Raw genomic sequence first — 17,552 nt, 5'->3', positions numbered from 1 at the left:
TTTGACATGGGTTTAAAAAAGAAGCAAAAACTCAGAATTTGCTGTTTATTAAAGTATGAACGAAATATACATTTGTTTCAACTACCTTTGCATGTAAGATTTTAATATTTAGTAAAACAGCAGGCATGGAAAACACATGGCTTATTTAAATTATACTTCTGTTATCATATCAAATCAATGATCTGCACCATTTACAAATAGGTACTTTTATCAAAATGTTTCAGTCTTATTACTCTATAAATAGTTATACTATGGAATGAAAATCAGCCTCACTCACAGAGTCAACCTAAGTACCACTCATGCCTTACAAATTAAAAAAAAAGGTATATGGCGTACAATTCCTGTGCTGGGCTTCTGAAGGAGTGATGAATTTCACCTTAGGACACAATATAGTCTTTACTTGTCAGATTTGAGATATCAACCACAATCCTTGTAACTAGTCCATTTAGTATCACTTTTCTTTTTGGAATTTGTAATTTGGAGATTATATGCTTTTCTAATCTCTTCTTTTCTTCCCAGACAATATGCATCCTGAGATAGTCACTGGGGGAGACGGGAATTAAGATGCATGCATCATCAAAAATGAAAAAAATATATAAATATTTGGCGATAATCTGTTTTCATTTGTTATTTGTTTTTTCATAGGTTCGTATGCTTTCATCCAGTTTTTACAGTCAAGATGCATTCAGAGGTAGTCTTAAAATGCGGTTATTACAATCCATTTCTACAGAAAATGTCCTTGAAGAAAGTCACATAGAGTCTTCAAAACATGAACAACCTCTGATGTTGCTTTCTCTTTGTCTTTTTTGAAAACACATGGAAATATAAAATACTTGCCACTTCCACTTAAAACTTTCCCATTTTTTTCCTGATGTTTTTACAAAGAGATACTTGAAAGTGCAGATTTTAAAAGTATTTTAAGAAAAAAATTTCTTAGTGAAAAACATTTTTAATAAACATTTTTGAAAATGAAAATGACAGCATTTTTAAAAAATAAAACATTTTAAAATATGAAAATAAATTTAGACAGTAGAAATCTGTGAAATTCTGTTCATGTATTTTTATTTTGATATTTCTGGCAAGTACAGATAACAGACCTAATAACAAATTAGACTTTCTGGATCTGTTTATATTGACAATATTTCAGAAATTAAATAATATACTTTCTGTAAATCTACCCTCAACTTCAGCCTGGACCAGAGAAATGGCACAATGGTCTTTATACTCTCAGCATAGTCATTTAAGCCATAAGACTTTGCTCCTTGCAAATGTATTATGTTGTCTCCATACAAAAATATCTGCCCAAGCCTTCTGTTCCTCTTACTGCTTTGTCGTATGTTGCACCACCAGAAAGCATCTGGCTTTGGGCATGGTTCCTTTTAGTATGAGAAATAACATTAAAAAAATGAGTAGAACACCAAAAGGAAACCAAACACACATACACAAAAAAACCCCAAAAAACAAAAAACAACAAACCACCCAAAAAAACCCAAACAAAAAATCCCCCCAAAAAACCCAAACCCAAACCAAACAAAAACAGGACACCAGAACAACCCCCCAAAAAAAGTCAAACCAACCAAAAAAAAAAAAAATGCTTTACCCCCCAAAAAACACCCAAAACCCCAGCAAAAGCACTTATATACCATAAGAGAAAGGGAACAGAATATGAAACACCACCAAAGCTGAGATGTGCCTGGGCTTCTTACAAATATCACAACTGTCTATGGCTGGACAGATTATTTCCTTGGCTTGTACTGTTTGAAACTATTAACCAGCAGTCCATATCAATCAAAAAAAAAAAAAATCACCTGGAAATGTTGTTCTGGTTTTTTACATCACATGGAATATCTTATCCTCTGAAGTACAAAATCTTTGATTTTAAATTGGAGAATTATACACAGCAACCACATAAACAAAAAGGGAAAGGAGAGCTCTAAGCAACAGTCCCAAAAGTTTCCTTTGGAAATGAAAACCCCATCTGGTCTCCAATTTACCTCACAGTGTTTGGTTTGCATCTGCAACAGAATGCAAAAGCTAATGCTTAGGAAAGACATCCTCTGAAGGCTGACTGTGATAGTATGACTTTTAGGGATATTTATATGTTGACGAAATACCAGATACTGAAGCATTCCTCCATATAAAAGTGGGGTTGCCTGACAGATGCAGAGAATCTCAAAGGGAGGAGACAATGGACTTAACTGGTGGAAGAAAGAGTCAAGCAAGTAAAATCCCCGTCTTGCAACAACTGTCAGACCAGATGTTTCAGCCACACATTGGCAAGTGATAAACTCAAGACTACAATTTGTTGTGTATCCTTACCTGACCAAAAAAAGGAAAAGAAATACTGGTGTTTCTAACACATTTTAGGATAACCACAATTTTGATATATAAATATAAAATCTTACAAATCTGCCTTGTAGAATTTATAATTAAACTCTTTTCCCATGTCTTCTTTTTTGTTATTGTAATGAACTTACTTTACAAACCTCAAAATCTGGATTACAACTGCAAAGAATGTCACACCTCAGCTAATGACAGAAGCCTAGTTCAGGATAATATTAGCAACACTATGGTAAATATTACAATAGAGACCATTTAAAGTTTATAAAATGTAACAGAATATATTAGAGAGACATGTGGGCTTAATTTTCCATTCATACAGATGTAATTCCTTAGACCTCCACATCTCATCTACAACTGCATGCAAGAAGAACCAGGCCAGTATACTCTACAGAACAACATATAGCTTTGGCTGTTTGACTCCCAGGCTATAAATAGATTATAGTCTACTTAGGCTACGACTAAGTTCCAGAGGATTTTAATTTCTGCTGTCACTGGAAGGTGAGCTGAACCTTGGCTCTTGAAATCACACTTCCTTTTGCAAATTAACCTCTGTTACAAAATGAACAGAAAATAAGACATTTGTGTATGTCCTCCTATACGCATGCTCATACAACAAAACAGCAAACTTAATTTCCATTAGTCATTATTAAATATTGAGACATTATTATGAGACACGGACTTATTACATGAATAATGAGTAATAATAACAAATAATTATTCATTATCTGGAATGTTAAATGCAGATCAATACCCATAATGGTTTGATTAAAGGGTTCATAGCATTTGAACTCTAGGGATCTTCTGATCTCAAAAGCACATGAACCAGAGGAAATCTGTTGCATTTAACTTAATTACTTCATTATGAGTGACATAAGAACCAGGTCCAAAATCTACGTATGAACTGGAATGTATTCAGGTTCTTAGATACCTCAAGCAATGTAAGTTTAACTGCTTGGAGAGAAAAGTATTTGCTTATGGCATGAACACACATTCACACCTGTTGTTGGAACAGTTTCCAGTAATGGAACTAGTTTATCACAATAAGTGTTAATACTTTATTCCTTTTCTGCTAATCCCATTTTCTGTTTTATTTTAACTGACTGCAAGATTGCTACAAAGTTTAGGGTCCTGTTGGGCTTTAAAGCTTATGTCAGTTTTCAGCATTTTTATAACTACAGCTCACATTGTGCTGGTTATTCTAGGAATCTGTTTGAAACCACTTCAGTTCAGTCCAATGATGACCTTTTGCTGAAGTAGGGTCAATGGAAAGGTTTTGTTGAAGGAAAAGATAATGTATTAATAATTGGACTCACGGTTAAATGCATATGTAAATAAATACCTATGTTGTATCACATGTGCTAAGGGATCTGTTTAAAACCTACAGTTATTAAGGTGGAGGCAACTTTTTTCCACTCTGGACAAAAACTGTTTAACTTCCATTTTTATGGATCTCTTGAAGGAGGCAAGGCTCAGTTTCATTTTAACTATGGGCCTGTTGTGGCTCATGGTACAGCTCACAGCAGCCCAGCTGACCCCCAAATCATTGATTTGAAATTTAAGCAGACTTAGAGTTGAGCCATTAAATTATACAGAAGAGGACATTTTTTTGAAAAGAGCGGGATCCTCTCCTGTTACAGTTTCTGGACTAGCTCATCCTCTGAACCCCTCTCTGGGACTGCACGTTGTGGAAAGACCCACTGCTCCTCCTAATCCTGGGTTTGCATTGCTGAGTCCTGCCTAACAAAACCTTGTCTTACCTCCTGTAGTGATCTCTGATCTGTCACTCTCATTCCCTGGTCTCCAAGGTCCTCCGGCCTCCTTGCATGTGTAATACCTGCTGTGCATGAGGAACTGTGCTATCCCTGCCAGCTATAGCATGCATCTTACCCAGTGTATCAAACTTTTACCTATGCAATATCATTAAATATGCTCCCTGGGGTGGCATGAACCCAATACAGCACACTGGTTTGGAGGATATTGAATTTATTTCCCATGATGGAAGACACCTTATATCTCACTTGGGGTTTTACGCTACCACTGTACCCAGACTGATGAGGTCATTTCTTTAAGAAGAATCTCATTGCAACACTTGAAATAAAAAAAAATGAAAGTTGTTTTTAAGAGTAATAACATTTTAATTCAACCATTTAAATCTAATGCTCCCAGCACTGAGACCCTTAGTCATCCCAGACTTCTACTAAAGTCAGTGGGGGGTGGTTCATTTGTAGAATACATACCCCCAATCATATCTAAACATAAATTAGATGATTTAGTTTTCATGGAGGAAAAAAAATGGAAGAAGAAATTGATTTGCTTTTTTATGAAGTAGGCAAACATGTGACAAGAGTTGTCTGAAATGCAATAATTGAAATACTGCATCACCATGGGGGAGAAGAGGTCACTGGCATGTGAATGGAGACCACCTGTTATTCCATAGCCTTGGTGTGGTTCCACTCATTTACTTAATGTCCAAGTCAGAGAAATGGGACTTTGTGGACTGATAAAAATCTAATAAAGAACAATTGGGCAGGTTCTGTGTGGTGACAGCATAACCTTCCAGCCAAGATTATTGAGTATCCCTGTCTTAGGGTGCTTTTTATGTAGTTAATACCCTGCCATACCTCCTTTAAGTAGTCTTAATTGGCCTTAAAATCAAGGTACCCAAAATGACGAGTGTCTTGTGAAATGCCTGGCCTATGTTATTTTGCAGCAAAACTGCCAAAAAGTTCTCTGTGTGTTCTCAAAGTACTGTACAACTGGTTAGTATCTTCAGCATCAGTCTCTCTGTTGATTAAAGGTCCTGTGCTGAGAAATTCCCTCCTCCCCACAGACATATTTTATAATATTTAGCACTCAGTGCTTTACACTATCAAAGCACTGTACGCATGCTATCTAATATCTCCTAATTAACTCATACATCTCCTATTAAAAAAGCATCTAAAATTAATGACATATGGTATCGCTGGCTTTTATACAACACATGCAAACTCAGCTTTCGGGTTTTACAAGAAACGTGGGTAAGCTGAGATTCCTTTCTGAAATCTGACAAACACTTTGCCATATCTGACTTTCAACAGAGAGGAAATGAACAACGATGCAAACTGGATCTACACAGTTATAGATCAGGGACTGAATGCGCACACAAACACTAGCATGGGCAAGGGCGAATCTACAACTTTCAGAGCCAACATTTTCAGTTCCTTAATGAGGTGCACACCAATTACATGGGTTTCCCACAGACTTTGCTCTCAAGATCTGTAGAATGCATGAGAAACAAGTAAAGTCTGTCGTTTTGGTATCCATCAAAGCTCTCTTCCATGTGAGGAAGTGGCTAATTTGTCATTTCACACTCAAAAAGGCGTGAAAGGCAAAACGGAGGGAGGTTAGATGGAGGAGAGAGAAGGGGGGCTGTGACTCATGAGAAGAGACAGTACGCCTGATTTTGAGCTTGTGTTTGTTGCTGCATATCAGGAATAAAATCAATTAAATCACATTGATGTAAAATAGACAAGAATGAGGCCAGTGTTTTTTGCTTAGATGGAAAAATTTGCACTATTAAAACCAACATATGAACCAAGGAACAAGGAACACTTCACAAATGAAATTATGGTATATAGCAAATTTCTAACTTACAAGTTTTATTTACACATGGACATCTTTTGTTTTATTTAATTATAATAAAAGTATTAATTCCAACAATGCAAATTTTCAACTTAAAAATACATAAGACGTTTGGGAGAAAATCCCAAAGAATACACACATCTGAGGAATGTCAGCTCTGTGTCAAGAGCACTGGTCTCAGTCACTAAATATTTTCCCTCATCGTCTCATTTTGTTGTTGTCTTTAATTTTTATTTTCATCTGCATAAAACAAAGCTAACAAAGGGCTAGAGAAACAGTCAGAGTCAAGCTTTTGGAGGGGTAGGAGAGGTGCAGGCAGAAATCCCATTATTTGTTAATAGTATTTGTGTACATACCTCCCTCAGACAACTTAGGAAATTTACTCCCAAGCATCTTGGTGGCAGTGTCAATTAGAGTCCACATTTCATTTCAGCAGATGGACTGCAAACTGGTGGCTACTCAAACTCTAATGAGTAACGCTCGATAATTCCCCTCTCTTAAACTATGATTATGCTTTCTCTTTTTTTATAAGGAGAATGAATGTTGTCCCTAAGCCAATACTTAATTTGATTTTTTTGCTGTGCTTCTCTGTGCTAGCAAACCCCACCCATGTGCCTGTATACAAGCCCACTGGGTAAATTAGCGAGTATTTTTGCAGATCTGTCACACATTTCTACCATGCTTCTTATTCAGAAAGATGCCAAAGAACTAGAAATACATCTGCCCTCCTCTGAAAAGCAGACACCTCTGGGGTGGAATGTGGCAGCAAATATTAACATGGGAACATGGACACTAAATCCTATGTGAAAATTATGCAGGAAGTACAGAACACAGCTCATGTAGCCTCAGGCTACCCAGAAATTAGCTAAAAGTGTACATCTTTTCTTTTTAATGAATGATTTTGAAATTATTGCCTGTGTGTGGTACTCCAATAAGGAACGCCTCATTTCATATCGAATCCCACTGTACAGTCTCATACAGATTAATAGTGATGGTGAGTTATCTAATTTCAATAAGAAGCAGTACTAATTCATAGGCAAGATGCACAAAACCAGAACACAGTATTATTTTTTTTTCATGGAAAATGTCCTTTCTTTAAATAGCATTTACAAACTACGTAGATGGTGGCCTGGCTGGCTCATGGTGCCTTCGGTTTCTCTTTTTTTTCATCTCCTGCACATGCTTCCATTTGGCACCACCTTTGTTCCGCTGCCGCCGCTTCTCCCGGTGCCACATCTGTTCACAATATTCATCCAGGCTAAAGCTGGGGCTGCTGACGAGCTGGATGTAGTCCTTGTACCTCAGCCGGGACTCCGTCAGTAAATCCCTCACCCGGCCCTCCTCATCCTCAGTTTTCTGAGTGCTTTCCATTTGCCCGTTCTCAATGACGTTTAAATTCAGCTTCACGATGGTATGGACAAAGGTGTGCTCCTGGGCTTTGCAGAAATAGGCTCCCGCATCCCTTCTTTGCAAGCTGCGGATCAGCAGCCCATGTTCTGTTTTGATGATCCTTTCATCAGCCTTCAGCTGTGGGGTTGGACAAAGAAGAATGCAATAGGTGAGTTTTACTGGCAAAACCGGAACATGGGTCAGTGCTATACTGAGGTGGAGAAAAGGCTCAGCTGGCACACGGCATGCCCCATCTCTCAGATGCCAGCACATGGTGGGGCATGTGCAGGTGGGACAGATACCAGGAGATCCTTTCAATGTCCGAGTTCTGCTCTATAGTACCTATATCACTGACATTTCAGCGTGCAGTAGGAAAAGATATATGCTGTACAGATGAAAGGACAGACAGTAACACTCACCACACCACACTGCAATAAGTTAGACTACATTGTCCAAGGAAGGGTAGCTATTTAGTGCCACAAATCCCATTCATTTTTTAACTGCTCTTCTTGAGGTATCTATAATGCACCCAATATACCAGTGTGCTTGTATATATCTGGAGTGCTGAGGCACTGTTACACTGAGAATAAATACTACTACTGATTTTTAAAGTCAAATGCTGTGATTCTGATCTTCTTCAAATGGGTTTTACAAAAGGAAGTGGATCCTGGCTTTGACTCACAGAGATGTGATTAAAAGCACCCAATGACATTAGATGAATACAACCAAGTACAAGTCTTTTATTGTTAAGATCCGTGAAGAAGACTTTAAAAAAAAAAAAAAAAAAGGGAAAAAAGCAAAGAAAAGAATGAGATTGCAAGTGAGAGCTGAAGTCTGTCAGCGTGGAACTGTAATTTCATTTACAAATGGAAATATTTCAAAAAATACAGCACAATCTCACATGTTAAAAATATGGTGCACCTTAGAGTAATAACACTGTCAGGTAAATTACATATCTGGTGATCTGAAAATGATTTCCAAAATAAGTCAAAAAAAAGTATACCCCCTCTCCCTCAAAAAAAAAGCAGGATGGGGCACTGGGCACCTAATTATTTTTGCAGCTGGGAAACATAGAAAGTAAGTGATTTGCCAAAGACCATATAAAGATTAGTAGCAGAGGTGGAAGTAGAAAGCAGAGCCCTAACTCCCAGTGTCCAACACCAGCATTTCCTTTGAAAATGATCCAGGTCTAGTCCAAAACTGTCACCTCCCAGGCATGCTATGTTCTGCTGCCACGCAGAGGCTGCAGCACACAATGGCACAGAAGGACCTGGAGTGCTGCTTGCTCAGCCCACAGCTGAGCCAGGGCCTTAAATGCAGCCTCAGCACTGTTGGTGGCATTGTTATAATGTAGAAAAACTTCAGCACAAGGCTGAGTAGTGGGGTTTAAGAAGGGGGGAGTTGGGGCAGAGAGAACCAACACAGAATCTGGAAAATTTCCCAGAGTGCACATCTGACCCTCCAGCAAACTTCAGAGGATGAAGATTAGGGAGGCATAAAGATGACTAAATTAGATTTATTCACAGTGGGTAAGCTACATACTGTTTCTTTATGTAAAAAATCTGCACATGATTCCCTTTTCTAGTCCATGGGAAAAAATGTATACATACATATGATTCTCCATCTGTTATGATTCTAACTCACTAGTACTTTATCATAATAGGGTCTTCTAGAACAAAAAGATGGATGAGATGATCTCCCAGGGCTTTTAGCTTTACCCTTTTCTAAGTTTCTATGATAATGACTTTGGAAGGGTTAAATAATTTGAGATACTATTTCAAGATCACCAGAAAAATCAATACACATGTATATAATATATGCACAGAGAGAGAGAGACTTTGGCTTGCTACTGTATCAGCTGTAACAGTCTTCAGTAATGTACAGATTAGGTAGGTAGGTACGTAGGTACGAAGGTACATAGGTAGATGGATAGACAGATATGTGGATGGATAGATATAGGCCTGTGTACTATCATTGATCTGACTACAGCAGAGACAAGAAATCAACTGCTACAAAAGAACATGTAAGAACATGGCTCTTGCTGCCTGGTTCTGTGGCCAAGTATTTTTTGGCTCCTGCCACCAGTTAACGGTGTTGAGTCAACCCCAAGCTTCAGTTTCCTTGTTTGTAAACTGTATATAAGCATGCCTAGTTGGCACCAGCAGGGTGAAATCATACTAATTTCAGGAAATTCCTGGAAAATCAATTTTCCTGACAACAGGTGCTATATGAGCACAAGCTACTTTTGATTTACTACACTGAGTTTAAACCAGAGAAATCATTGTCAAGGCACAAGCACATACACAGAATATATATAGCAAGGAGACAGACTAGAAGACCATTTTTCCACATTCAGAACCAGTAGTTCTCAATTTTATCAGCTAGTGATACTTCATTCCTAGTAAATGTACCTTTCTTACAGTAAAAACAGGAGCATAAAATGTATAAATGAATCCACTAATAAGTAGCTGTAGGCAGAAATATGTCTAGGACATGTGTTTCCTTGTGGTGCTGCACTTCACAGAAAGAAGGAGCAGGGGTCAGGTGGAAGTGCTCGGAGGCTTGGCTGTTGTAATATGACAAGGAAGCCCCTCTTTCTTCTGCCCAGACTTCATTTCAACATACAGACCCAGGTTTGAGAAATTTAGGGAAAAGGGTGGGAAGAAGCAGCTAATTTCCAGACATTTGGGTTTCATAAGGCACTATGTAAAGACCAAGTTCCCACATAGACTGAAAACAGGACGGGTCTCTTTGAGCTCAGGGCTTGATGCAATTGAGGCAGTAGCATCTGCCTATCGGTGGCTCTGCCAGTATTGTAGTCTAGAGCGCCTTGACAGCTGCATACCTCCTACACTTGGAAGACCTCCAGCTGGCTGTTTCAGCTGGCTGGGTGCCAGTCCAAAGAGCCCTCAGTAGTGCTTTGCCTACTTTTGGTGAAAGGAAGGCAGAATAACGGCAGATCTAGACTTGAAAAGATCACTGGACCCCCAAGTCCAGCACCCTGCTACTCGTAACTGTTTACCATTTGTGTAGCAGCCGTCACTTTCTAGTCGTAAATGTGTTAACTGATGGAGTTGCCCCCCCATCTGCCTTGGGATACCGCAGAGAAAGCTAACAGAGTCTAAATTGGTTGTGTCCCTTAATCCCAGCCCATCACGACTCCTATTTTTAATGAAGCAGCATTCTTACAGAATGTCCTGTGTTAACCTTGGATATTGATTTACGGTGACTGTCACCTCCTTCTCTGTGCCTTCATTGTTCATTCCTTTCTTATCCTCTGGCAGGATGAAATTATGGCTCCGATTTCACACGTATTGAGCAACACTTCATTACTGTTTTCCCCTCTCACTTCTCTTTTTGGTATCCTGTTTATGTTGTTTTACCCACAGGTTCAGAACTCTTCCTGTCTTTCCTCTCTACTTTTCCCCCCACAGGGCTCTGGAGTTTCATAAACACCTGGCATTTCATTACTTGGTAGTAGATCTTTAACCTTTCACTTGAATGCTTAATGTGTTCTTTGGTTCCTGACCTATAGATGTAAAACATATTTTATTAAATTTTGAGAAGGGTGAAAAGACTAGTTAGATAAAAGACATCATTTTGTTTTGGTCAGCTGTGGATTATTGCTCTCCCCTCCTCCTCATGTCATAATCAGTAACTCTCCTAAAATATTCATAAATAGGATCTAACAATTCAGAAGCACAAAGGCTTTAATTCATAAAAGCTTGTTGACATGTGCTTAAATTTGAGCATACAATAAAAATTAAACGTGAGGGACATAGTTTTGTTCAATAGGGAACAAATTATAAACCACAAAACCGAAGCAATTGATTACCATTAAGTTTATTTTCTTAGTGGAGTGGGAGCAGATTTTCAACAATATTTTATTAACAAATTGCACTTTTTATCCTTCATGATAATCACATAAGTTTGCCTAAAATTATATTACCTGACACTACATTGCCAGTATCTATGACACATGCCATAGATACTGGCAATATTTGACAAAGGGAAAAAATCCCCATGCAAATCAAACACTTGATTTTCACAATCTGCATTTAACAATGGAGGAAGAATAGCCATTGCCAGTAATGATAGCAAATCTTTAAACAATCAGTAAGTTGGCGAACAACCAAGGATTTGAAAGTGCTGTGGCACCAGGTTAGGTCAATGCCTTTTGTCCTTTGCTAATTATGTGTTTAGATAGCTCCCTTTTTACAAATAATTCACATGTCAACTGTTTCACAGTTAAAACACTGCACCTGTCTGGGAGAAGAAAGCAGCTTCAAAGCCTGCCTTCCCTCATTAATCAACATGTGAAAAAATGTTAGAGGTAAAGCTGGACTAATCATGGGTTAGCTGCAACCCCTGAACAAATTGGGAGAGAGAGAAAGGAAAATGAGGAACATTTGTTGAGAATTCACATTTGTCTTTGTTTTTCTATTGTTTTCTTCATCCTCATCATTTGACTGGAAATAAAGATCACTCTGGGGTTTTTTTGGCGTTGTTGTTACATATGACTTTGTTTCTCTTATACTGGGAAAATAATCATTTAACCCCAACACAGCTGTAGAGTTAATTTCTTTTTTCTTTTTTTTTAACATCTTTTTTTGTTTACCAAGAAGCCACAGGAAAAATGAAGAACATGTTGTTGGTACAATGTCATTATGGAAATGCATGATTCCTATTATTTTCAAGGTGAAGCTAACTTCTTATTCTGAGACTAAATTTTAAAACCCTACCCCCCCAGTATATCCAAATCAAAGCAGAAATATCACGTGCTATATCTCAGTTCAGAGTTACTTTTTTTTCCCCCCAGAAAACTGTCAAAAATTTTAGTCTTACTTAAGAATCTCAAGGGGGGGGGGGGGGGGGGGGGGGCAGCAATAATGAGTCATATAATAAAATAAAAGAGCGAAGGCATGAGAACTGTAAGTAGTCCCTAGGCTGCAGAATTAAGCTCTTTTTCCCACTCTCTTGATCTCTTTCTCATTGACCTAAGGATTCAAACCCTGAACTGCACTCCTCTAACAGAAGATACTACTGGAAACTCAGTCCTTGGTGTATGTCCTCTTCATTACTCAGCTGTCATCCAACTCTTAGATTTCAGGGCTGGCACTGAATCTGGGACATTTTTTTCATAAGATGCTGCTGACCAGATGTTTGTAACAGAAAATCGTCATCCTGATGCAAAAATCTCCAGACACTAAAAGATATGGAAACTTATGTCTTAGATAAACTGAAAAATGTCTTCTCTGTCTGGATAAAATGTGAAATGGAAACATCATCTCTTTGCTTCAATGGGGGAGCTAGGTCACAGTCTTGTGCCTGTAAAGATGTCCTGTCCAAGAGTGGGTCAAACTCTTGTACCTGCCAAACCATCAGATGGTCATTAAGCTGGGACTGTCAGAAAAACACAGTCAAGGGCTGTGGGGCAGGAATATGGAAAGGGTGAGAACCGCTGAAGAAGAAACTGGAATGTCCTTCTGCATTTTGGTGGGTTTATTTTCACCCCCAGATATGAATAGAGCAGGAAGGAGAGAGTTAAAGGTGATCTGCACCTATTCTGACACTTCAGACCATATGGTTTTCTCTGTCCCCTGCAAAGGGAGGTGGCAGTTTGGCAGACCTGGAGCCGCAGGAGGCTCAGGGTGAAGTGTAGCCTAAAGCAGGGGGGCTAATAATTTTCAGAGCCGTGGGTCACCAAAACTAATGGCTCTGTAGGGAGCCATGCATTTGCTTTTTGCAGTTCTGATACCTATTATATACATAACATAACACATAGGATTTTTTTTTAGAAATAATAAATATCTGTTTTAAGCTTCAGAAAACTTCAGCAGTTTAAGACATTAGAAGAGAGGACATCCCCACTTTGTTTTATGAACTCCAGCCACTGAAATGCTCTCCCTCATCTCAGTGACTAACCCTGCATGCACAGGAACAAACATGATCAATTGCGTGAGCAACACTAAATACAAAAGCACTAGATATTTGACTCCTGACCTTGAAATGGCCCCAAACTACAGGGAAATGTACTCCCACTGGCAGCAAAATGACCTGGTGACAGCTCCTGTACCACAGGAGATCCTGTCCCTCCCCACAGGTTGCTCTGCCTGGAAGTCACATTCTGAACCATGACCCTAAGGGTGAAATGTCGGGGACATCCTGCTGGGCCTAACACTTCCCATCTAGTCTGGATTTTGTCCTTTTCCTTCCCTCAGGAAGCTGCAGTGCATGTCCAGGACAGTGCAAAACCATCTCTTTTTAAAGCCAGGTTTAAAGACTTGCTGAGACAATACAGCTCCAGCCCTGGAACTAAAAGTCCATAACCTAAGTTCCAGGTGCATGGAGTCATTTGCAAAGCATGGTATCGTCATCACAATAAGTTATGCTGCTAAGACATGCACTAAAATAATGTACAGCGTTATTTGAGAAATCTGCTGTAGGAAGGGACAGAGAAAGCAGAAAATATAATTGTAATGGAAAAAGTTATGGTAAGGCATTGGCTGAGCAAAGATCAAGGTACACATTAAATATGACCAGGCTGTTTCTGTCACATATGGTATTTTTGTCAAATCGAAGTACTTTGAAAAGAAAGTCAATTACTCTGCCGATCTTTGGATTTTCTAGGAAGGCCTCTTATTAGGCTCTAATACCAATGAATTAATTTTCACTGATAAGTCAAATTAGAAAACCTGAAAATGTCAATTTCTGGATCCCTAAATTAACAAGGGATTGACATTTTAACCTGCAAATACCCTTATTCCATCTAATAGGAGGAGTGATTTTTTAGCATCTCTACAGACCCAGTCGTTTATTTAGGCAGCCATATATGAAATTAGGAATTTAATTTTAGTTATATGCATTAGAAAACATGGCATTTCTCGATTAATATCTTTATCTTAAAAATTAACAAAAAAAAGAATCTTTTTTTTTATTCTAAAAATTGTATTTCCCAATATAATTATTCCAGATGTGCAAGCTGAGTTTCCTCAGAAGGAGTTCAGGTTCTTAGGACCCTGGAACTACCCTGGGTCAAAATACTAGAAATTCTGTTACTATAACAATTTTCTATCAGGAATCAAACAAAACTAATAGCTATACACTGTCTTTAAGCGATCTGATCCTGTAATCATCAATGTTTGCATATGTGTTTATACAGGCTGTTATCTTCAAAGACTGCAAAAACACAAAACAAACTAACAAAACCACCCCAAGGAGTTGCAGAATATGTGCTCCAACTTCTATTTTATCAAAGCTAGATCACAGAAACACTGCTATGGCTTTGGGGACAATATGTGGTAAAAAGCTATTTGCCTACTGTTAGCATTCATAATGTAGAAAATCTGTCTGCAGATTTCTCCTTCAAATTTTCTTCTAAATTTGCCTCAAAGGTTAATCTAGCCTTTTAGCAGAGATTTACTTTTCTCATACGAACAGATGTCAGACTGTTTACACAGAACAAGGCCAGTAAACATTGCTGTGGAAGGCTGCTAATGTGCAAAGATGTATGCTGTGTGCTTGCTGGAGCTTCAAATGCCATCACACATATGCATGCATTCCCTTTTTCTCAACGTGTACATCCTTGGCACATTGGGCAGTCCTGCAATACTGGACATCACCATGCCTAGGTAACTGGCATTTGGTCCAGAACAAGTAGCAGAGGCCAGGTCATTGCCACAATGAACCTTTTGGAAATACAAAGCGTGGAAAGAAATAATATAGCCCTAATTTAGGCTATGCTATATAGGTTAGCCTGCTCTAACTTTGTTTCAAAGTTGGTTTGACCTGCAGTTTGTTCTACAATCAAATGAAAAAGATAGATTGAGCTTGGCTTCCTGACCTTCAGAGGCCTATCTGAACATGTGATTTATGAGAAAATCAACTGACTCTTTTTTTTTCCCCTAAATTGACACAGATAAAATTCAAAAGCAACCCTTCAGAAGAGGCTTTCAAATCCTGAAAGTGTGACTTCTTATGATACAGAAATATTACATTCTTCACAGGGAACTGGCTGCTTTATGCAGTTTGTAGCTCTTTTTAAGAAGCTCAGGCACATGCTATAGTTGCAATACATTATTTTAAAAAAATGATTGAGTCTCCTCAAAATTTGACATAACTTCCTGTTCAGAAAAAAGAAAAAAACACACACAAAAAATCCAAAAACCTGTTAACTATCTGCTTAAATTTACTTTAAAATGAGCCTTAAACACATGGTTAGAATTAAGCAAGCACTTTACTTGTTTCCCTGATCAAATATGTAAGTGCATTTACAAACTGCTGTCTTGGGGAAGTAGAGCACAGAGTCTTCTGTACAGGACAGTTAAAAGTACATCAATTAAAGCACAAACAATGAATGTCCATAGGTCTTTAAGGGCTGATACACTTCTAGCTGTGTTTTCACTTCAACCACCTATGGCTGAGAGTGTGCTTGGCTCACTGATCAGAAGATCACATTTTTTCTTCTGAAAACCAGAACACAAATATGGACTGTAATGGAAGTTAGAGGTGGTATTCCAAACCAGTAATCTCTTAGTGTTTAGTGCATGTTGTGGGAAGCACTGTGTCTATACATTAATGAAGTTTTTATTCTCAGCAGAGAAAAGAATCTTTGCCAATTCAAAGCATGAGTAGCAGAAGGGGACTAAATTAAAAGTACTGCAGTGTCATAGTCAATATACAGCCTTGTGGGTTTTTCTGTCTTATCTGGTGGAAAATCAGAAGTGTCTTGTATACCCTTACTCTGGCTTTCTGGACCAAGACATAACAGGGGCTGCAACTCTGGGACTACTGCCATGAGTCACGTCTCACCCAGAGGTGATGCTCTCACGGGCACCTGCCCTGGCCTGAATATCCCCAACCTTTAGAAAGAACCAGCACATTTTCTGCATTCAGAAATCTCATAGGATGAATTATCATTGAGAGTGGAAGACCAGTTGGGTGTTTGATAGCTCCTGTCCTTTAAACTAGTTTTTGTCTCAGATGAACACTTAACAAAAAAGCATATCTAACACCTGGGACCCACTCATTTGAAAGGGCAGTTCTTTTCCCTTCTCCTTCCCTGTTGCCATGGTTGCCATCACAGCAGGACCTGGCCTCAGACACAAAATCACTCATGTAAGAGAGAGGCTATGAAAACTCCTGAGGTTTGAAACTCACTCAAATCCAGTCCAAATCAGTCCCAGCACGTTGACCTTTTGGGCATGTCAGAGGGCCCCTTTGTGACTAGCTCAGAGAGGAATCAGCAGGAAATTGTGCAGGGGGTATGCGGGGACATGGAGGTTCCTCCACGGCTTCTCCACCAGTGAGGACCCCAAATCTGCCTCCTGCAGGAATTAAGGGCTGTCAGAAGTCTCCCTGCTTTCTACTCCAGAGGCAAGGTGCAATTCTTTAACCTGACATCTCTGCATCAGCGTAGACTGCCATTTAAGAAAAATTCTCAGACTCCACTAACAAGAAAAAAAGCAAATAAAAAGCTTTTTACTGCACAGACCATTCCTTCTCTGGGGAGAGATGAAGAGAAGCAGCAAACCATACATGCAGTTCTTAGCTACACTGCTTAACATGATAAGGGAATGCAATCAGACACTAAATGGAGCAGAGACTTTATTAAAACAAAGGGTCTTGAACATCATTTTAGCTACAGAAGTAGTTGTGTTAACTACTGGACAAAAGGGTGCTTTTTTTTCAGTACTTTGATTTTTTACCACTATTTAAAACCTAATTTATCTTTTCTTCTTTTTTTTTTTAATAGAATGAACATGTAAGTCAAAATAAATATCCAAATCTGCTTATGACACAATGCAAGGCTTCTTGCTTCCCCACTGCATGCCCCAAATGGTGATACCAGAATGCTATGTGATACCTAAGGTGAGGCAAGGAAAAGTAAAACATCAACTAATCCCAATAACTCCTGCCTTTCTATGCTCAGCTGAATTCTCTATAGAGGAAACTTGCCTTGATGACTATAACTTACCTCTTCTCGATGTTCTTCTCCAGAGCGCTGAATATACCACCTAATAGAGGCTTGCTGGGACTTAGGAATACATTCCAGAAAAGTTGAATTAAATTCAATGCCAAAAATCACCTTTTCATCAGCAGTTTCATGACTAATGCCTGGAAAGCAAACATGGTACAGGAGATTAACCCTGACCTGGTTTTTAAAGCAATGGGAAAATAGCCTGATTCAGAACAGATGC

The 17,552-nt window shown here is 38.7% G+C and overlaps 1 protein-coding gene across 7 annotated transcripts in view; it reads right to left on the bottom strand.

Moving 5' to 3' along the window:
- Positions 1-5,957: 5,957 nt before the first annotated feature.
- SEMA3D (semaphorin 3D) overlaps positions 5,958-17,552 on the bottom strand; it is a 142,718-nt gene continuing 131,123 nt past the window's right edge. For all 7 annotated transcript variants that reach the window (XM_074869848.1, XM_074869846.1, XM_074869849.1 and 4 more), the window contains 2 exons: positions 17,330-17,469; positions 5,958-7,491 (listed from right to left, as the gene is read on the bottom strand). In XM_074869848.1, coding sequence (XP_074725949.1) covers positions 7,078-7,491; positions 17,330-17,469 — 554 coding nt within the window. In that variant the 3' untranslated portion in view covers positions 5,958-7,077. The remainder of the gene's footprint in view (positions 7,492-17,329; positions 17,470-17,552) is intronic.

The sequence above is a fragment of the Strix uralensis genome, chromosome 5, assembly GCF_047716275.1.
Source record: "Strix uralensis isolate ZFMK-TIS-50842 chromosome 5, bStrUra1, whole genome shotgun sequence".
Taxonomy (NCBI): Eukaryota; Metazoa; Chordata; class Aves; order Strigiformes; family Strigidae; genus Strix; species Strix uralensis.
This window is presented reverse-complemented; position numbering and strand designations above follow the sequence as displayed.